Here is a 23,163-nt window from a genome sequence, read left to right as displayed (position 1 = left end):
TCGGCAAAGTACATGCAGCGGACACAGACTCGCACCAAGAGGCCTTCCACGGCCAGTCTTTCCTGTGTTACGGCGGCCCATCTGTGACATCACTTGAGGCAACGCTACAGCGTTTCTGGGAGGTAGAGCGCTACGGCATGAGTGATGGACTCCAGGAGTCTGGCATACGATCAGCCGAGGATGAGAGCGCGCTCAAGACAGTGCAGCGGGCTATACAGATGGTGGATGGACGATACCAGGTTTGCATACCATGGAACAGCAGGAAAGTTGAGCTCACGAATAACATTGTGATGGCCAGGAAACGACTGACAAGCACAGAACGCCGCCTGCAAAAAGATAGCACAGTTACAGCGGCCTACCGAGATGTGCTGAAGAGCTACGAGGACAAAGGCTACATCCGGGAGCTTGGTGCAGCAGAAACGGAACAAGATCAGTGCTGGTATCTGCCACACTTCACAATCGTAAGGCCACAGAAGACCACAACAAAAGTTCGCATAGTATTCGACGCAGCAGCTAACTACCGTGGACTGAGTCTGAATGATGCAATCAACCCGGGGCCAAGGCTGCAACGAGACCTCTGTGACGTCCTGACAAGGTTTAGAAGAAAACCAGTTGCAATCGGATGCGACATCTCTGAGATGTACCTGCACGTGGCATTAGCAGCGGAAGACAAGCTGTATCATCGCTTTCTGTGGCGGGACAGGCCAGACGCTGATGTGCAGCACTACGAGTTCAAACGCCTCGTCTTCGGGATCAATGCATCGCCGTTCCTAGCTCAATATGTGGCGCAGCAAACGGCGCGAGAGCATGCAGTTACGCACCCTCTGGCAGCGGGTGCAATCCTGGCATCGACGTACATGGAAGACACCATGGATTGAAGTTTACCCGGGTCCAGACGGGCATGTGCGAGTTGTGAAGCTGCAGCTGCACACAGCCAGCTGCAGGCCGGTAATCAGCAATACAAATGGCCTATCTCCCGTGTGCCCACTGGAATGCTGAAGTCATCTAGTGAGGTACCGCTACAGTCAGTAGCCGATACACTGAATGTATCATACCAAGAGGAACACTGTGCAAGCTGTGTGCCTTGCTGAAAACATGAAATAGCTATTCATACTCTTTCGTTGCAGCATGCGGTGCTGCTGCACATTATTCTCGGTGCACATTTGTTACGCTGTATATGCATTTTTGGCATAGCAAATCAGTAGTTGCCACATGCTACTCTGGGAGCATATGGCGAGGGGGAGGATGTTCAGGAGGACACTGCTAGTTTCTGTTGTGCATTGTCATCCAGTATGTATTCTAATAATAGCACAGCCACAGTATTCCAGGTAGCTTCTAAATGTAGGTGTTTGGACACGGACGGAGAGTTTGTTAGTAGTTTCCTGCCATATTGAATACTTCTGCAATATTGGCCGTTTTTACCTTTGTGCATTGACGTGCCTCAGACGGCGACCACCCGGTGATTTGTCTGAGCGGTTATCTGCGGTTATTCTTTGTTAACCATGCAGCGGAATTGTTCACTGTATTGTTTATTCCAATTGTTTCCTTTCGTCTGTGTTTGGCTCCTGATATGCTGGCTGTGTGCTTTCAACCTACCATAAGAATCGCTGCGCTCCCATTATTCCATCAGATGATGATGCAATGAAGCATTCAGATTCTTGCAGTTGTTGCTAGAGTCGGTGTTACGTTTATTTCTTGTACTTGTGTGAAAAGATCGAAGAACACCACCTATCGAAAGGCGTGTGTTGTATGAGTGTCTACAGGGACATTATTAGCAGTTCGAAACTGAATAGAAGGGGCGTTCTCCATCACTCCGAGGCCTTGTTGTTGTGGATTGCCGATAGCGGATTCGGCGGATCTCGTGATCCTCCATAACACCGACGGTCGCAGCAGCGAGGGAAATAACCCGGTGTATGATTCCAGTGCCGATATGACATCATGCAAGCATTTCAAAGCACATCGAAGCAAACTTGCTTTTGAAAACAAATTTGGGGGCACAGAACTGAAGCGTGGGAGCGCACAGACACTGCTGAGACTCAAGAACTGACTGAGGAACCAGGAAAAGAAGGAACAATAAAGAAAAGCATTGATGCCATATTTGAAGCATAAAAACAGAAAAAAGAGTGTTGCGCAAGATTGCATTTCTTGTCTATCTCCCCTACGTCCGGCCAACGAGAAATAAACCTTCTATTTCTCTCTCGATCTCTCGTTTTATCAAGTTCTTTCTCTCTCTCATTCTCTCTCTCTCTCTCTCTCTCTCTCTCTCTCTGTCTCTCTCTCTGTCTCTGTCTCTGTCTCTGTCTCTGTGTCAAACTCACCTTCCTTACGAGTTGATGGACAAGCTACGCTGCCACACTTGCGCTGTTGCCTGCTCTCCCCCACACACAGACTGCTCTCATTGCTTCCGCATTCTCGACTTCTTCTCTGTATCCCGCCGCCACAGCTGGAACTGCACTGCGACCAGCTACTCCATACATCCCAGCCACGAACTAAACACATCCAACAACGCACACACGCACATGAAAACACGACACACCAAACACCAACATCCTCCGTGCATACTAGCTGCCTGTTGGCTTCTTCATACAGAACTGAACCGTTATGATCTACAGTACACGCGGCAAGTACAGTACCTTTTCAATTCAACAAAACATATTACATGTATAGCAGTCTGAGTCATGCAAGACTGTTCTCGCTGACCATGCTCTTGCTCACCTGGGCACACAAATTGCTCCAGTTTCTTCAGCACAGTCTCCTCCAATGCATCAAAACTCTGCACCGATAACACGTGCTTAGGATATGGCAGGCTTGCGATGCTTTCCAACTCTGACCGGTCTATTCCGTTACCGATGCCCACTGCAAACACCTCGATGTTCTTAGCACGCAGCTCAGAAGCGCAGGCCGAAGGATTGCCACCAACATTGGAGTTTCCGTCACTCAACAGCACAATAACTTCTCGTCTTCTGACACCGCTTGAGCTGCTCCTTTTTCCTCGTCCTCGGTCACCAGAAGATGACGACCCTGAGCTGCTGCTGCTGCCGCTACCACGGCTGCTGCTGCTGCTGCTGCCACGGCCGCTACTGCTGCTGCTGCCGCTGCTGCTGCTGCTGCCACTGCTGCTTCCGCTGCTTCCTCTGCCATTCTGACTACTACTTCCACCTCCACTGCCACGGCTGCTGCTGCTTCCGCTGCTGCCGGATGCACTCCCGCAATAAGACCTGCACGAAGAATTGCGGTGACAACCCAGAGATGTGCAGCTCATTGACAAGCCAAATAAGTCAATTCCTGCTACTTCTAGAGCACCACTTGTGTTGGTACAGCCTTTTGTCACCTTGGCCATCCCATCCATAGCTGACAGCACTGAACTTAGATTCAAGTACATATCAAAGCCGAACACAACATTCGCACTATTGTTGTAGCGAAGTACTCCAAATCGGCTTTGACTCCGACCCACAGCGCCAGTACCAGAGCTGTCGTTTCTCCAATTGTTACTGCTGCTGCTCCTGCTGCTGCTGCTGCTGCCGCCGCCGCTGTCACTGCTGCCACTACTGCTCATGTTGTTCAGCTGCTGTCGCCTCCATGCAGACCGCCCATCTTCTCCACGATTTGTTGCCACCGAAAATCGATCCATCATCTTCTTTGTGAAGCTCACCATCTTAGCAAAATTGCCATCACCAACGCTACCTGAAGCATCCAGTATGAATGCTACGTCCAACACACCACCTCTTTCTACACAGCCTCCTGCACACAAAGACAATGCACGAAATACACACACAAACACAGAAACAACATCATGTTATACTATTAACGCGGCTCTTTCTGACTGTTTATCATCTTCTTACAGTCGTGGATAGTTGCTGCAGAACTCGTTCTCATGTGTTTTCTTCTCTTTTTTAACATCATAATTATTAGTATTCTTTCTTTTTTCAGTCCACATCTACTGTCATACAGAGAGACAACAACAACAAAAAAACAAGGACAACTGGACACAGATTGAGGGGAAGGTGGTCGCAGCCTGATCGATCAGAGTGTCTCAAATGATCTACGATGTTCAAATGGATCCAGAAATAAGCCACGATCAAAAACCATTTAGGACCGTCAGATTAATTTACATGGACCGAGCCAGCCGGGAAAGAACCCTCGCACCGACGGTCGCAGCAGCGATGGAAATAACCCGGTGTATGAGTCCAGTGACGATATGACATCATGCAAGCATTTCAAAGCACATCGAAGCAAACTTGCTTTTGAAAACAAATTTGGGGGCACAGATCCGGAGCGTGGGAGCGCACAGACACTGCTGAGACTCAAGAACTGACTGAGGAACCAGGAAAAGAAGCAACAATAAAGAAAAGCATTGATGCCATATTTGAAGCATAAAAACAGAAAAAAGAGTGGTGCGCAAGATTGCATTTCTTGTCTATCTCCCCTGCGTCCGGCCAACGAGAAATAAAACTTCCATTTCTCTCTCGATCTCTCGTTTTATCAAGTTCTTTCTCTCTCTCATACTCTCTCTCTCTCTCTCTCTCTCTCTCTCTCTCTCTCTCTGTCTCTGTCTCTGTCTCTGTCTCTGTCTCTGTGTCAAACTCACCTTCCTTACGAGTTGATGGACAAGCTACGCTGCCACACTTGCGCTGTTGCCTGCTCTCTCCCACACACAGACTGCTCTCATTGCTTCCGCATTCTCGACTTCTTCTCTGTATCCCACCGCCACAGCTGGAACTGCACTGCGACCAGCTACTCCATACATCCCAGCCACGAACTAAACACATCCAACAACGCACACACGCACATGAAAACACGACACACCAAACACCAACATCCTCCGTGCATACTAGCTGCCTGTTGGCTTCTTCATACAGAACTGAACTGTTAGCATGTACAGTACACGCGGCAAGTACAGTACCTTTTCAATTCAACAAAACATATTACATGTATAGCAGTCTGAGTCATGCGAGACTGTTCTCGCTGACCATGCTCTTGCTCACCTGGGCACACAAATTGCTCCAGTTTCTTCAGCACAGTCTCCTCCAATGCATCAAAACTCTGCACCGATAACACGTGCTTAGGATATGGCAGGCTTGCGATGCTTTCCAACTCTGACCGGTCTATTCCGTTACCGATGCCCACTGCAAACACCTCGATGTTCTTAGCACGCAGCTCAGAAGCGCAGGCCGAAGGATTGCCACCAACATTGGAGTTTCCGTCACTCAACAGCACAATAACTTCTCGTCTTCTGACACCGCTTGAGCTGCTCCTTTTTCCTCGTCCTCGGTCACCAGAAGATGACGACCCTGAGCTGCTGCTGCTGCCGCTACCACGGCTGCTGCTGCTGCTGCTGCCACGGCCGCTACTGCTGCTGCTGCCGCTGCTGCTGCTGCTGCCACTGCTGCTTCCGCTGCTTCCTCTGCCATTCTGACTACTACTTCCACCTCCACTGCCACGGCTGCTGCTGCTTCCGCTGCTGCCGGATGCACTCCCGCAATAAGACCTGCACGAAGAATTGCGGTGACAACCCAGAGATGTGCAGCTCATTGACAAGCCAAATAAGTCAATTCCTGCTACTTCTAGAGCACCACTTGTGTTGGTACAGCCTTTTGTCACCTTGGCCATCCCATCCATAGCTGACAGCACTGAACTTAGATTCAAGTACATATCAAAGCCGAACACAACATTCGCACTATTGTTGTAGCGAAGTACTCCAAATCGGCTTTGACTCCGACCCACAGCGCCAGTACCAGAGCTGTCGTTTCTCCAATTGTTACTGCTGCTGCTGCTGCCGCCGCCGCCGCTGTCACTGCTGCCACTACTGCTCATGTTGCTCAGCTGCTGTCGCCTCCATGCAGACCGCCCGTCTTCTCCACGATTTGTTGCCACCGAAAATCGATCCATCATCTTCTTTGTGAAGCTCACCATCTTAGCAAAATTGCCATCACCAACGCTACCTGAAGCATCCAGTATGAATGCTACGTCCAACACACCACCTCTTTCTACACAGCCTCCTGCACACAAAGACAATGCACGAAAAACACACACAAACACAGAAACAACATCATGTTATACTATTAACGCGGCTCTTTCTGACTGTTTATCATCTTCTTACAGTCGTGGATAGTTGCTGCAGAACTCGTTCTCATGTGTTTTCTTCTCTTTTTTAACATCATAATTATTAGTATTCTTTCTTTTTTCAGTCCACATCTACTGTCATACAGAGAGACAACAACAAAAAAACAAGGACAACTGGACACAGATTGAGGGGAAGGTGGTCGCAGCCTGATCGATCAGAGTGTCTCAAATGATCTACGATGTTCAAACGGATCCAGAAATAAGCCATGATCAAAAACCATTTAGGACCGTCAGATTAATTTACATGGACCGAGCCAGCCGGGAAAGAACCCTTGCACCGACGGTCGCAGCAGCGAGGGAAATAACCCGGTGTATGATTCCAGTGACGATATGACATCATGCAAGCATTTCAAAGCACATCGAAACAAACTTGCTTTTGAAAACAAATTTGGGGGCACAGAACTGAAGCATGGGAGCGCACAGACACTGCTGTGACTCAAGAACTGACTGAGGAACCAGGAAAAGAAGCAAAAATAAAGAAAAGCATTGATGCCATATTTGAAGCATAAAAACAGAAAAAAGAGTGTTGCGCAAGATTGCATTTCTTGTCTATCTCCCCTGCGTCCGGCCAACGAGAAATAAAACTTCCATTTCTCTCTCGATCTCTCGTTTTATCAAGTTCTTTCTCTCTCTCATTCTCTCTCTCTCTCTCCCTTTCTCTGTCTCTGTCTCTGTCTCTGTCTCTGTGTCAAACTCACCTTCCTTACGAGTTGATGGACAAGCTACGCTGCCACACTTGCGCTGTTGCCTGCTCTCTCCCACACACAGACTGCTCTCATTGCTTCCGCATTCTCGACTTCTTCTCTGTATCCCGCCGCCACAGCTGGAACTGCACTGCGACCAGCTACTCCATACATCCCAGCCACGAACTAAACACATCCAACAACGCACACACGCACATGAAAACACGACACACCAAACACCAACATCCTCCGTGCATACTAGCTGCCTGTTGGCTTCTTCATACAGAACTGAACTGTTAGCATGTACAGTACACGTGGCAAGTACAGTACCTTTTCAATTCAACAAAATATATTACATGTATAGCAGTCTGAGTCATGCAAGACTGTTCTCGCTGACCATGCTCTTGCTCACCTGGGCACACAAATTGCTCCAGTTTCTTCAGCACAGTCTCCTCCAATGCATCAAAACTCTGCACCGATAACACGTGCTTAGGATATGGCAGGCTTGCGATGCTTTCCAACTCTGACCGGTCTATTCCGTTACCGATGCCCACTGCAAACACCTCGATGTTCTTAGCACGCAGCTCAGAAGCGCAGGCCGAAGGATTGCCACCAACATTGGAGTTTCCGTCACTCAACAGCACAATAACTTCTCGTCTTCTGACACCGCTTGAGCTGCTCCTTCTTCCTCGTCCTCGTCCTCGATCACCAGAAGATGACGACACTGAGCTGCTGCTGCTGCTGCCGCTACCACGGCTGCTGCTGCTGCTGCTGCTGCTGCCACGGCCGCTACTGCTGCTGCTGCTGCCACTGCTGCTGCTGCTGCCACTGCTGCTTCCGCTGCTTCCTCTGCCATTCTGACTACTACTTCCACCTCCACTGCCACGGCTGCTGCTGCTTCCGCTGCTGCCGGATGCACTCCCGCAATAAGACCTGCACGAAGAATTGCGGTGACAACCCAGAGATGTGCAGCTCATTGACAAGCCAAATAAGTCAATTCCTGCTACTTCTAGAGCACCACTTGTGTTGGTACAGCCTTTTGTCACCTTGGCCATCCCATCCATAGCTGACAGCACTGAACTTAGATTCAAGTACATATCAAAGCCGAACACAACATTCGCACTATTGTTGTAGCGAAGTACTCCAAATCGGCTTTGACTCCGACCCACAGCGCCAGTACCAGAGCTGTCGTTTCTCCAATTGTTACTGCTGCTGCTCCTGCTGCTGCTGCTGCTGCCGCCACCGCTGTCACTGCTGCCACTACTGCTCATGTTGCTCAGCTGCTGTCGCCTCCATGCAGACCGCCCGTCTTCTCCACGATTTGTTGCCACCGAAAATCGATCCATCATCTTCTTTGTGAAGCTCACCATCTTAGCAAAATTGCCATCACCAACGCTACCTGAAGCATCCAGTATGAATGCTACGTCCAACACACCACCTCTTTCTACACAGCCTCCTGCACACAAAGACAATGCACGAAATACACACACAAACACAGAAACAACATCATGTTATACTATTAACGCGGCTCTTTCTGACTGTTCATCATCTTATTACAGTCGTGGATAGTTGCTGCATAACTCGTTCTCATGTGTTTTCTTCTCTTTTTTAACATCATAATTATTAGTATTCTTTCTTTTTTCAGTCCACATCTACTGTCATACAGAGAGACATAAAAAAAACAAGGAAAACTGGACACAGATTGAGGGGTAGGTGGTCGCAGCCTGATCGATCATAGGGACTCAAATGATCTACGATGTTCAAACGGATCCAGAAATAAGCCACGATCAAAAACCATTTAGGACCGTCAGATTAATTTACATGGACCGAGCCAGCCGGGAAAGAACCCTCGCACCGACGGTCGCAGCAGCGAGGGAAATAACCCGGTGTATGATTCCAGTGACGATATGACATCATGCAAGCATTTCAAAGCACATCGAAGCAAACTTGCTTTTTAAAACAAATTTGGGGGCACAGATCCGGAGCGTGGGAGCGCACAGACACTGCTGAGACTCAAGAACTGACTGAGGAACCAGGAAAAGAAGGAACAATAAAGAAAAGCATTGATGCCATATTTGAAGCATAAAAACAGAAAAAAGAGTGTTGCGCAAGATTGCATTTCTTGTCTATCTCCCCTGCGTCCGGCCGACGAGAAATAAAACTTCCATTTCTCTCTTGATCTCTCATTTTATCAAGTTCTCTCTCTCATTCTCTCTCTCTCTGTCTCTGTCTCTGTCTCTGTGTCAAACTCACCTTCCTTACGAGTTGATGGACAAGCTACGCTGCCACACTTGCGCTGTTGCCTGCTCTCTCCCACACACAGACTGCTCTCATTGCTTCCGCATTCTCGACTTCTTCTCTGTATCCCGCCGCCACAGCTGGAACTGCACTGCGACCAGCTACTCCATACATCCCAGCCACGAACTAAACACATCCAACAACGCACACACGCACATGAAAACACGACACACCAAACACCAACATCCTCCGTGCATACTAGCTGCCTGTTGGCTTCTTCATACAGAACTGAACCGTTATGATCTACAGTACACGCGGCAAGTACAGTACCTTTTCAATTCAACAAAACATATTACATGTATAGCAGTCTGAGTCATGCAAGACTGTTCTCGCTGACCATGCTCTTGCTCACCTGGGCACACAAATTGCTCCAGTTTCTTCAGCACAGTCTCCTCCAATGCATCAAAACTCTGCACCGATAACACGTGCTTAGGATATGGCAGGCTTGCGATGCTTTCCAACTCTGACCGGTCTATTCCGTTACCGATGCCCACTGCAAACACCTCGATGTTCTTAGCACGCAGCTCAGAAGCGCAGGCCGAAGGATTGCCACCAACATTGGAGTTTCCGTCACTCAACAGCACAATAACTTCTCGTCTTCTGACACCGCTTGAGCTGCTCCTTCTTCCTCGTCCTCGTCCTCGATCACCAGAAGATGACGACCCTGAGCTGCTGCTGCTGCTGCCGCTACCACGGCTGCTGCTGCTGCTGCTGCCACGGCCGCTACTGCTGCTGCTGCTGCCACTGCTGCTGCTGCTGCCACTGCTGCTTCCGCTGCTTCCTCTGCCATTCTGACTACTACTTCCACCTCCACTGCCACGGCTGCTGCTGCTTCCGCTGCTGCCGGATGCACTCCCGCAATAAGACCTGCACGAAGAATTGCGGTGACAACCCAGAGATGTGCAGCTCATTGACAAGCCAAATAAGTCAATTCCTGCTACTTCTAGAGCACCACTTGTGTTGGTACAGCCTTTTGTCACCTTGGCCATCCCATCCATAGCTGACAGCACTGAACTTAGATTCAAGTACATATCAAAGCCGAACACAACATTCGCACTATTGTTGTAGCGAAGTACTCCAAATCGGCTTTGACTCCGACCCACAGCGCCAGTACCAGAGCTGTCGTTTCTCCAATTGTTACTGCTGCTGCTGCTGCCGCCGCCGCCGCTGTCACTGCTGCCACTACTGCTCATGTTGCTCAGCTGCTGTCGCCTCCATGCAGACCGCCCGTCTTCTCCACGATTTGTTGCCACCGAAAATCGATCCATCATCTTCTTTGTGAAGCTCACCATCTTAGCAAAATTGCCATCACCAACGCTACCTGAAGCATCCAGTATGAATGCTACGTCCAACACACCACCTCTTTCTACACAGCCTCCTGCACACAAAGACAATGCACGAAATACACACACAAACACAGAAACAACATCATGTTATACTATTAACGCGGCTCTTTCTGACTGTTTATCATCTTCTTACAGTCGTGGATAGTTGCTGCAGAACTCGTTCTCATGTGTTTTCTTCTCTTTTTTAACATCATAATTATTAGTATTTCAGGTATTTCACCTGATGAGAAGGCTTGAAAGTATACTTGTGAAGACAAAAACTTTCAAGATGTTTGTAATGAGCCTGAAGTGTGTCCTTTTTATGAGTATTATCGCATTTTTGTCTCAGAGGAAACTGTTTACATAATTATTAGTATTCTTTCTTTTTTCAGTCCACATCTACTGTCATACAGAGAGACATAAAAAAAACAAGGACAACTGAACACAGATTGAGGGGAAGGTGGTCGCAGCCTGATCGATCAGAGTGTCTCAAATGATCTACGATGTTCACACGGATCCAGAAATAAGCCATGATCAAAAACCATTTAGGACCGTCAGATTAATTTACATGGACCGAGCCTGCCGGGAAAGAACCCTCGCACCGACGGTCGCAGCAGCGAGGGAAATAACCCGGTGTATGATTCCAGTGACGATATGACATCATGCAAGCATTTCAAAGCACATCTAAGCAAACTTGCTTTTGAAAACAAATTTGGGGGCACAGAACTGAAGCGTGGGAGCGCACAGACACTGCTGAGACTCACGAACTGACTGAGGAACCAGGAAAAGAAGCAAAAATAAAGAAAAGCATTGATGCCATATTTGAAGCAGAAAAAAAGAAAAAAGAGTGTTGCGCAAGATTTCATTTCTTGTCTATCTCCCCTGCGTCCGGCCAACGAGAAATAATACTTCCATTTCTCTCTCGATCTCTCGTTTTATCAAGTTCTTTCTCTCTCTCATTCTCTCTCTCTCTCTCTCCCTTTCTCTGTCTCTGTCTCTGTCTCTGTCTCTGTGTCAAACTCACCTTCCTTACGAGTTGATGGACAAGCGACGCTGCCACACTTGCGCTGTTGCCTGCTCTCTCCCACACACAGACTGCTCTCATTGCTTCCGCATTCTCGATTTCTTCTCTGTATCCCGCCGCCACAGCTGGAACTGCACTGCGACCAGCTACTCCATACATCCCAGCCACGAACTAAACACATCCAACAACGCACACACGCACATGAAAACACGACACACCAAACACCAACATCCTCCGTGCATACTAGCTGCCTGTTGGCTTCTTCATACAGAACTGAACTGTTAGCATGTACAGTACACGCGGCAAGTACAGTACCTTTTCAATTCAACAAAACATATTACATGTATAGCAGTCTGAGTCATGCAAGACTGTTCTCGCTGACCATGCTCTTGCTCACCTGGGCACACAAATTGCTCCAGTTTCTTCAGCACAGTCTCCTCCAATGCATCAAAACTCTGCACCGATAACACGTGCTTAGGATATGGCAGGCTTGCGATGCTTTCCAACTCTGACCGGTCTATTCCGTTACCGATGCCCACTGCAAACACCTCGATGTTCTTAGCACGCAGCTCAGAAGCGCAGGCCGAAGGATTGCCACCAACATTGGAGTTTCCGTCACTCAACAGCACAATAACGTCTCGTCTTCTGACACCGCTTGAGCTGCTCCTTCTTCCTCGTCCTCGTCCTCGATCACCAGAAGATGACGACCGTGAGCTGCTGCTGCTGCTGCCGCTACCACGGCTGCTGCTGCTGCTGCCACGGCCGCTACTGCTGCTGCTGCCGCTGCTGCTGCTGCCGCTGCTGCTGCTGCCACTGCTGCTTCCGCTGCTTCCTCTGCCATTCTGACTACTACTTCCACCTCCACTGCCACGGCTGCTGCTGCTTCCGCTGCTGCCGGATGCACTCCCGCAATAAGACCTGCACGAAGAATTGCGGTGACAACCCAGAGATGTGCAGCTCATTGACAAGCCAAATAAGTCAATTCCTGCTACTTCTAGAGCACCACTTGTGTTGGTACAGCCTTTTGTCACCTTGGCCATCCCATCCATAGCTGACAGCACTGAACTTAGATTCAAGTACATATCAAAGCCGAACACAACATTCGCACTATTGTTGTAGCGAAGTACTCCAAATCGGCTTTGACTCCGACCCACAGCGCCAGTACCAGAGCTGTCGTTTCTCCAATTGTTACTGCTGCTGCTCCTGCTGCTGCTGCTGCTGCCGCCACCGCTGTCACTGCTGCCACTACTGCTCATGTTGCTCAGCTGCTGTCGCCTCCATGCAGACCGCCCGTCTTCTCCACGATTTGTTGCCACCGAAAATCGATCCATCATCTTCTTTGTGAAGCTCACCATCTTAGCAAAATTGCCATCACCAACGCTACCTGAAGCATCCAGTATGAATGCTACGTCCAACACACCACCTCTTTCTACACAGCCTCCTGCACACAAAGACAATGCACGAAATACACACACAAGCACAGAAACAACATCATGTTATACTATTAACGCGGCTCTTTCTGACTGTTTATCATCTTCTTACAGTCGTGGATAGTTGCTGCATAACTCGTTCTCATGTGTTTTCTTCTCTTTTTTAACATCATAATTATTAGTTTAAACAATCGACGAGGAGACAATAGTCGTAAAATGGCAATAAATAAGATAAATTGTGCACTCATAACAACAGCAAAAATGAAGAAAGTCAAGTTCCATAACGTTTTCTTGTGACTGTCATCAGTGGAACGCCGTCACATAAAAATGTAATAACTAAAACACACACTTATATACACAATCTGCGGACAGAACTGTTTCGTCCTTTGTGGACACTTATATACATGTAGCTAATATGGTTTCAGGTAGAAATACAGCAGCTAACAAGTACAAAAAGCGAAGTTTGCACCTTTGCAATGTGTGAATATAGTGTATGTGAGAAAGGTAGTGGCAGATGAATGTGATACTGTGTGAATGAATGTAATGGTGCGTGTGTATTACTTGAAGAGTGTGAGTGATACAACGTTTTCTTTCTGTTTACATAGCACAGGGTCACGAGTACGAATATACACAGCTTCCAACACCTGCAATTGCTTGAAGAAACGTGCGCAACGAATAACACTAAACCAGGAATCGTCAAACACCTTACGACATTCTGGACTGGACACCAAATGCTTGTACACTGCAGACTTCCTCTTGTCAACATCAAACTCCTCCTCATCACTACTCTCATCCTCCACCTCCATTCCAATGCCGCCGTCCATCCCATCGCACTCGTATTCGTCGTCATCAGTCTCCATCTCCTCGCGACACCGCTTCTCTCTCCTTGATTCGTTCTGTGCCGTGCCTGTGCTTCCTCCTGCGTCTCCTTGCCTTGTGTTCTCCACTTGTCTCAGTCGTGCCTCTGCTAGTCTCTTGCTTCTCCTCGGTTCTGCTCTGTTTTCAAGTTGTTCCCCTTCCGCTCTTACCGTTGTAGCAACATGGTTTGTCGAGGAGCGACCGTCCGGCGGCCTCCCTTGCCGTGGTCCGGTTTCCGAGGGGGGAACCAGATTAGTCTGCTCGTTCTCCATGGAAGTAGTCAGTGTTTCTGTTTCCGAATTGTGAGCCGTGTTAGGTGTAGAAATAGGCAGCGGATGTTTTCGTGGTCTCCCACGCTTCGGCCTGCTTAACCTGGCAGCCTGGGACAACAATGATAATGGGACGTGCTGCTTGATGCGTTCGGACAAGTGTTGAAGCGTCCTGCCAACATACCGACTACCACATTGTCGGCATTCAAATTGATAAATGAGATGGCTCAAATGGTGGGTTGGCAGGACGTCCTTCAACACTGTGAACGAACGCACCGTTGTAAAGACAGTAACTACATTCACTGCATAGTATGTCTTTTGCACGATCGATTTCACTGCACGACTGACTTTTGTTGATTCAGAGCCTTTCCAAGGCAGGCATAAGAACACCCGACACGGTGTTGGCCCGATTTTGTGTTCCTTCCGCGGCTCTTTGCTCGTGAGCAGTTTTGCTAAGAGTGATGATGGATATCCATTTTTCAGGAAAACTGAGCGCAGGAAATCGAGTTCAGGTTGTAATTTACTGTCAGAGCAAATGCGTCTTGCCCTATCCACCAAGTTCCGGACTAAATTGATCTTGTACTGGGCCGAGCAATGTGAGTCATACATTATATATTGTCCTGTAAACGTAGGCTTACGATAAACCGATGTGACAACACCATCACACGTCCTTTCGACTAAGACATCCAAAAACGACAATTTTCTGGATTCTTCGTGTTCACACGTGAAGCGCAGCGCAGGATGGACATCATTCAATTCAGTTAGAAAGGCTTCACTGTCACGTCTTGATTCGAAATAGGTAAATGAGTCGTCCACAAATCGAACGTACAACTGAGGCCACTTTACTTTATCCATTCTCGACTCGCAATATCCAACGAAGACGTTGGCTAGTGCCGGACCCAGCGGCGACCCCATTGCCACCCCGTCCGTTTGCTTGTACATCACGTCACCGAACGAAAACTCGACACCACTCGTAACCATCAACATCAAACGTCGAAACGCTGACTCAGGTAACCAAGGGACATCGACGTCATCATCATTATGGTAGAGTGTCTGCGCACAGATATCGATCGTCTCGTCTAGTGGAACATTTGCAAACAGGCTTACAACGTCGAAAGAACACATATGGGCTGTGGGTGGAATCGGATTTTCACGAAGGATTTCCACAAACTGGAAAGTGTCCTTGACATTATGCTTACAATAGTAATCTACTACCGGCTGTATCATGCCGCACAGCCACTTTGATATGGCGTACTGGGGCGAGCCTATCATGGAGAGTATGGGTCGGAGCGGGCAGGATGGTTTGTGTATCTTCGGCAAGCCGTACATCCTAGGGCGCACCGAACCGATTGGCTTCATTCGAAAAAACTCCGATTCTGATATGTCTTTCGCATGTCGGAGGTTCTTAAGATATGTCACTAGTTCTTTCTCCCTAACCAATGTTCTATCATGTGTTGAGACCGAACCGAGTTTCACAAATTTCGACCCGTCCTCTAGTATTGTAGCCATTTTAGTATTGTAGTCAACTCGTGTCATAATAACGGTTGCACAACCTTTATCCGGTCGGGTGATGATGATACTATTGTTCTTTTTTAGCTCTGCACGAGCTTTCATGTGTTCGCGGGAGAGAGAAAATGTCCGTCGTTCTGCGGCCTGCTCGGCATGTTCTTCCGCCGCAGCACGGAGTGTGGCTGCGCACACCATTTTCTTTGATTCAGAAACTGGTGCAAAATCACGCAGTTTGCGATAAAATAATTCAAAATCGCAAAGTACTTGCTCCTTCATGTTCGATGTTGGTGGTATGCCGAAATCTATGCCTCTAGATAGTAGCTCTTGTTGGACAGTGGTAAGTGGAATGTTCGCCAGGTTAATTATCGTGTTGGTATCAATTGTTATGGCACCAAAGCGCTTCTTTCGAAGCCACTCGAACCGAGGAGAAGCAAGAGACTAGCAGAGGCACGACTGAGACAAGTGGAGAACACAAGGCAAGGAGACGCAGGAGGAAGCACAGGCACGGCACAGAACGAATCAAGGAGAGGGAAGCGGTGTCGCGAGGAGATGGAGACTGATGACGACGAATACGAGTGCGATGGGATGGACGGCGGCATTGGAATGGAGGTGGAGGATGAGAGTAGTGATGAGGAGGAGTTTGATGTTGACAAGAGGAAGTCTGCAGTGTACAAGCATTTGGTGTCCAGTCCAGAATGTCGTAAGGTGTTTGACGATTCCTGGTTTAGTGTTATTCGTTGCGCACGTTTCTTCAAGCAATTGCAGGTGTTGGAAGCTGTGTATATTCGTACTCGTGACCCTGTGCTATGTAAACAGAAAGAAAACGTTGTATCACTCACACTCTTCAAGTAATACACACGCACCATTACATTCATTCACACAGTATCACATTCATCTGCCACTACCTTTCTCACATACACTATATTCACACATTGCAAAGGTGCAAACTTCGCTTTTTGTACTTGTTAGCTGCTGTATTTCTACCTGAAACCATATTAGCTACATGTATATAAGTGTGTGTTTTAGTTATTACATTTTTATGTGACGGCGTTCCACTGATGACAGTCACAAGAAAACGTTATGGAACTTGACTTTCTTCATTTTTGCTGTTGTTATGAGTGCACAATTTACCTTATTTATTGCCATTTTATAATTATTAGTATTCTTTCTTTTTTCAGTCCACATCTACTGTCATACAGAGAGACATGAAAAAAAACAAGGACAACTGGACACAGATTGAAGGGAAGGTGGTCACAGCCTGATCGATCAGAGTGTCTCAAATGATCTACGATGTTCAAACGGATCCAGAAATAAGCCATGATCAAAAAATATTTAGGACCGTCAGATTAATTTACATGGACCGAGCCAGCCGGGAAAGAACCCTCGCACCGACGGTCGCAGCAGTGAGGGAAATAACCCGGTGTATGATTCCAGTGACGATATGACATCATGCAAGCATTTCAAAGCACATCGAAGCAAACTTGCTTTTGAAAACAAATTTGGGGGCACAGAACTGAAGCGTGGGAGCGCACAGACACTGCTGAGACTCAAGAACTGACTGAGGAACCAGGAAAAGAAGGAACAATAAAGAAAAGCATTGATGCCATATTTGAAGCATAAAAACAGAAAAAGGAGTGTTGCGCAAGATTGCATTTCTTGTCTATCTCCCCTGCGTCCGGCCAACGAGAAATAAAACTTCCATTTCTCTCTCGATCTCTCGTTTTATCAAGTTCTTTCTCTCTCTCATTCTCTCTCTCTCTTTCTCTTTCTCTGTCTCTGTCTCTGTCTCTGTGTCAAACTCACCTTCCTTACGGGTTGATGGACAAGCTACGCTGCCACACTTGCGCTGTTGCCTGCTCTCTCCCACACACAGACTGCTCTCATTGCTTCCGCATTCTCGACTTCTTCTCTGTATCCCGCCGCCACAGCTGGAACTGCACTGCGACCAGCTACTCCATACATCCCAGCCACGAACTAAACACATCCAACAACGCACACACGCACATGAAAACACGACACACCAAACACCAACATCCTCCGTGCATACTAGCTGCCTGTTGGCTTCTTCATACAGAACTGAACCGTTATGATCTACAGTACACGCGGCAAGTACAGTACCTTTTCAATTCAACAAAACATATTACATGTATAGCAGTCTGAGTCATGCAAGACTGTTCTCGCTGACCATGCTCTTGCTCACCTGGGCACACAAATTGCTCCAGTTTCTTCAGCACAGTCTCCTCCAATGCATCAAAACTCTGCACTGATAACACGTGCTTAGGATATGGCAGGCTTGCGATGCTTTCCAACTCTGACCGGTCTATTCCGTTACCAATGCCCACTGCAAACACCTCGATGTTCTTAGCACGCAGCTCAGAAGCGCAGGCCGAAGGATTGCCACCAACATTGGAGTTTCCGTCACTCAACAGCACAATAACTTCTCGTCTTCTGACACCGCTTGAGCTGCTCCTTCTTCCTCGTCCTCGTCCTCGATCACCAGAAGATGACGACCCTGAGCTGCTGCTGCTGCTGCTGCTGCCGCTACCACGGCTGCTGCTGCTGCTGCTGCCACGGCCGCTACTGCTGCTGCTGCCACTGCTGCTGCTGCTGCCACTGCTGCTTCCGCTGCTTCCTCTGCCATTCTGACTACTACTTCCGCCTCCACTGCCACGGCTGCTGCTTCCGCTGCTGCCGGATGCACTTCCGCAATAAGACCTGCACGAAGAATTGCGGTGACAACCCAGAGATGTGCAGCTCATTGACAAGCCAAATAAGTCAATTCCTGCTACTTCTAGAGCACCACTTGTGTTGGTACAGCCTTTTGTCACCTTGGCCATCCCATCCATAGCTGACAGCACTGAACTTAGATTCAAGTACATATCAAAGCCGAACACAACATTCGCACTATTGTTGTAGCGAAGTACTCCAAATCGGCTTTGACTCCGACCCACAGCGCCAGTACCAGAGCTGGCGTCTCTCCAATTGTTACTGCTGCTGCTCCTGCTGCTGCTGCTGCCGCCGCCGCTGTCACTGCTGCCACTACTGCTTATGTTGCTCAGCTGCTGTCGCCTCCATGCAGACCGCCCGTCTTCTCCACGATTTGTTGCCACCGAAAATCGATCCATCATCTTCTTTGTGAAGCTCACCATCTTAGCAAAATTGCCATCACCAACGCTACCTGAAGCATCCAGTATGAATGCTACGTCCAACACACCACCTCTTTCTACACAGCCTCCTGCACACAAAGACAATGCACGAAATACACACACAAACACAGAAACAACAACATGTTATACTATTAACGCGGCTCTTTCTGACTGTTTATCATCTTCTTACAGTCGTGCATAGTTGCTGCATAGCTCCTTCTCATGTGTTTTCTTCTCTTTTTTAACATCATAATTATTATTATTCTTTCTTTTTTCAGTCCACATCTACTGTCATACAGAGAGACATAAAAAACAAGGAAAACTGGACACAGATTGAGGGGTAGGTGGTCGCAGCCTGATCGATCATAGTGACTCAAATGATCTACGATGTTCAAACGGATCCAGAAATAAGCCATGATCAAAAACCATTTAGGACCGTCAGATTAATTTACATGGACCGAGCCAGCCGGGAAAGAACCCTCGCACCGACGGATGCAGCAGCGAGGGAAATAACCCGGTGTATGATTCCAGTGACGATATGACATCATTCAAGCATTTCAAAGCACATCGAAGCAAACTTGCTTTTGAAAACAAATTTGGGGGCACAGATCCGGAGCGTGGGAGCGCACAGACACTGCTGAGACTCAAGAACTGACTGAGGAACCAGGAAAAGAAGCAACAATAAAGAAAAGCATTGATGCCATATTTGAAGCATAAAAACAGAAAAAAGAGTGTTGCGCAAGATTGCTTTTCTTGTCTATCTCCCCTGCGTCCGGCCAACGAGAAATAAAACTTCCATTTCTCTCTCGATCTCTCGTTTTATCAAGTTCTCTCTCTCTCATTCTCTCTTTCTCTCTCTTTCTCTTTCTCTGTCTCTGTGTCAAACTCACCTTCCTTACGAGTTGATGGACAAGCTACGCTGCCACACTTGCGCTGCTGCCTGCTCTCTCCCACACACAGACTGCTCTCATTGCTTCCGCATTCTCGACTTCTTCTCTGTATCCCGCCGCCACAGCTGGAACTGCACTGCGACCAGCTACTCCATACATCCCAGCCACGAACTAAACACATCCAACAACGCACACACGCACATGAAAACACGACACACCAAACACCAACATCCTCCGTGCATACTAGCTGCCTGTTGGCTTCTTCATACAGAACTGAACTGTTAGCATGTACAGTACACGCGGCAAGTACAGTACATTTTCAATTCAACAAAACATATTACATGTATAGCAGTCTGAGTCATGCAAGACTGTTCTCGCTGACCATGCTCTTGCTCACCTGGGCACACAAATTGCTCCAGTTTCTTCAGCACAGTCTCCTCCAATGCATCAAAACTCTGCACCGATAACACGTGCTTAGGATATGGCAGGCTTGCGATGCTTTCCAACTCTGACCGGTCTATTCCGTTACCGATGCCCACTGCAAACACCTCGATGTTCTTAGCACGCAGCTCAGAAGCGCAGGCCGAAGGATTGCCACCAACATTGGAGTTTCCGTCACTCAACAGCACAATAACTTCTCGTCTTCTGACACCGCTTGAGCTGCTCCTTCTTCCTCGTCCTCGTCCTCGATCACCAGAAGATGACGACCCTGAGCTGCTGCTGCTGCTGCTGCTGCCGCTACCACGGCTGCTGCTGCTGCTGCTGCCACGGCCGCTACTGCTGCTGCTGCCGCTGCTGCTGCTGCTGCTGCTGCTGCCACTGCTGCTTCCGCTGCTTCCTCTGCCATTCTGACTACTACTTCCACCTCCACTGCCACGGCTGCTGCTGCTGGCGCTGCTGCCGGATGCACTCCCGCAATAAGACCTGCACGAAGAATTGCGGTGACAACCCAGAGATGTGCAGCTCATTGACAAGCCAAATAAGTCAATTCCTGCTACTTCTAGAGCACCACTTGTGTTGGTACAGCCTTTTGTCACCTTGGCCATCCCATCCATAGCTGACAGCACTGAACTTAGATTCAAGTACATATCAAAGCCGAACACAACATTCGCACTATTGTTGTAGCGAAGTACTCCAAACCGGCTTTGACTCTGACCCACAGCGCCAGTACCAGAGCTGTCGTTTCTCCAATTGTTACTGCTGCTGCTCCTGCTGCTGCTGCCACCGCCGCCGCTGTCACTGCTGCCACTACTGCTTATGTTGCTCAGCTGCTGTCGCCTCCATGCAGACCGCCCGTCTTCTCCACGATTTGTTGCCACCGAAAATCGATCCATCATCTTCTTTGTGAAGCTCACCATCTTAGCAAAATTGCCATCACCAACGCTACCTGAAGCATCCAGTATGAATGCTACGTCTAACACACCACCTCTTTCTACACAGCCTCCTGCATACAGAGACAATGCACGAAATACACACACAAACACAGAAACAACGTCATGTTATATTATTAACGCAGCTCTTTCTGACTGTTTATCATGTTCTTACAATCGTGGATAGTTGCTGCATAACTCGTTCTCATGTGTTTTCTTCTCTTTTTAACACCATATTAGTAATTTGGATGTTGAGGCATAAATAAATGTAGAAAGGAAAAGGACTGTTGCGGTGCGACTTGGTCCCGCAACTAACCATCGTCAGGCAGACCACAAAAACCCAGAAACTGCTTTAATCGACATTACCACTCGTTTCAACAAGAACACCAAAGAACACACCGAACAACGATCGCGATATCGCCAAATCGCTGTCCTGAGCAAAACGTGCAGCGTGCGTGCATTTGGCTTGCGCTGCATGCATGCACACAACGACGTGGCATAGAGAGAAAATGCAGCGTACAGAAAATGCATGAATCATCGTAGCCATAGAGATACTAAATATGGCGACTGCGCGGAGTGCAGGTACTAGGTGCAACGAAAAAGAAAGGCAATAATTTGAATGCAGAACAAACAGAAACTCGCAATCTGCTGAAGTGAAAGAATAAAGAATTGTTGATTACGGAAGTGAAAACAGTGTCTGTCAAGGGGTGCTTGCACCCAGCGACAGGGTGACAGCACACCCTGTCAGCGAGAGTAAGTTTCGCCAAGTAGATCGTAGTGGAGTTGCCGCGGATGGCGATAATGCAACGGATCAAGTACTAGTAAGTACATTGCAACCAATTAGTGTGTCAACAATTCTACTTATATAATAAATTAGCACAATTCACAAGATATTCCGCTCGTGAACATGTCGTGGTACGAACACCCATAGCAATTACTGTATCATAAAATGTGTCTCGATGTAGACGTAACAGATATGCACTCGTGATGTAATTCTAACAGACGAACAAATAAATATTACACTCGCGAAATACATAGCAGTAATACGCACCGCACCAATATTGCAAGCGATCTAGCATGTCTTGACAATACTGCCCTTGCAGCATGTGACAGTTCTGTACACAATTCGTAACTACAATACACTAATAGTATCAACGTGCAACATGTGACAACATGTGACAATTCGAAAGGATAATGTTCAAGAGTGCAGTCTCCTGTCCATTCTCCCCACCTTGATGAACCGCGGGGGCTTCAACACAACGGACATAGCTTAGCAATAGGCCGCACAAGGCTCTTACCGGTTGCTAGACGCAGCTTCACCACTCGTACATGGTTATCCTTACCGGGATAGACTTCCATTACTCGTGCTAACGGCCATTGCCCACGTGGTGTTTCGTTAGATGCCACTACAACCACGTCGTTGACCTTCAGGTCTGGCAGCTCTTGTCTCCATTTCTTGGCCGGGTTGAGAAGAGGCACCCACTCTCTCATCCAGCGAGTCCACACTTAACCAATCAGATGCTGCACAGCGCGCCAGCGCCTGCGCGGGCTGAAGCTACTTTCGCTGCAAGCTGGTGCGAACTGACCACCGACTTGGCCGATGAGGAAGTGGTTTGGCGTCAATGGAATGTCGTCCGACGGGTGAGCTGACTGATACGTTAGGGGATGCGAGTTGAGCATGCTTTCAGCTGAGGCAAAGCACGTTGCTAGCTCTTCATCAGTGATATCTGCTCGCGTGAATATGGCGTAGGCTGCTCTCTTGGCGCTCTTGGCCATGGACTCATGAATTCCTCCGAAGTGAGGTGCTGCTGGTGGGTTAAAGTGCCAAGTCACTCCAATAGCAGACAATTTGTTGGCTACTCGCTGCTGGTTGACTTCGCCGACCAACTGTTGCAGTTCATTGACTGCGCCGACGAAGTTGGTGCCGTTATCCGAGATGATATCTGTAGGCGTTCCACGACGACTGACAAACCGACTCAAGCAGTTGAGAAATCCATCGGTGGTGAGGTCGTTCACCAGCTCGAGATGAACTGCTCGCGTAGCGGTGCAAGTAAAGACAGCCATGTACCGCTTACACTGGGCTCGTCCTCGACCCTGCTTCGTGAAGAATGGTCCGCAGAAATCAACCGCGATTGTAGCGAACGCACTCAATGACGGCTTCGTACGGTGACTCGGTAGAGGAGCCATGACCTGCTGCAAGGTCTTTGCCTTCTGCCGTCGACACGCTTGACACTGCTG

General features: G+C 48.2%; 1 protein-coding gene across 1 annotated transcript; it reads right to left on the bottom strand.

The window, feature by feature from the left end:
- Window positions 1–2,036: 2,036 nt before the first annotated feature.
- LOC135823697 (hornerin-like) lies at window positions 2,037–22,416 on the bottom strand. Its single transcript, XM_065336568.1, has 16 exons — window positions 22,224–22,416; window positions 19,953–20,999; window positions 19,556–19,726; window positions 17,720–18,754; window positions 17,323–17,493; window positions 11,851–12,894; window positions 11,454–11,624; window positions 9,457–10,482; window positions 9,060–9,230; window positions 7,219–8,262; window positions 6,822–6,992; window positions 4,986–5,999; window positions 4,589–4,759; window positions 2,716–3,741; window positions 2,319–2,489; window positions 2,037–2,047 (listed from the first exon to the last, which is right to left on the bottom strand). Exons 1-16 carry the CDS (start codon window positions 22,414–22,416, stop codon window positions 2,037–2,039), a joined length of 8,637 nt encoding a protein of 2,878 aa, XP_065192640.1.
- Between the last annotated feature and the right edge of the window lie 747 nt (window positions 22,417–23,163).

The sequence above is a fragment of the Sycon ciliatum genome, chromosome 1 (genome assembly GCF_964019385.1).
Source record: "Sycon ciliatum chromosome 1, ocSycCili1.1, whole genome shotgun sequence".
NCBI lineage: Eukaryota > Metazoa > Porifera > Calcarea > Leucosolenida > Sycettidae > Sycon > Sycon ciliatum.
This window is presented reverse-complemented; position numbering and strand designations above follow the sequence as displayed.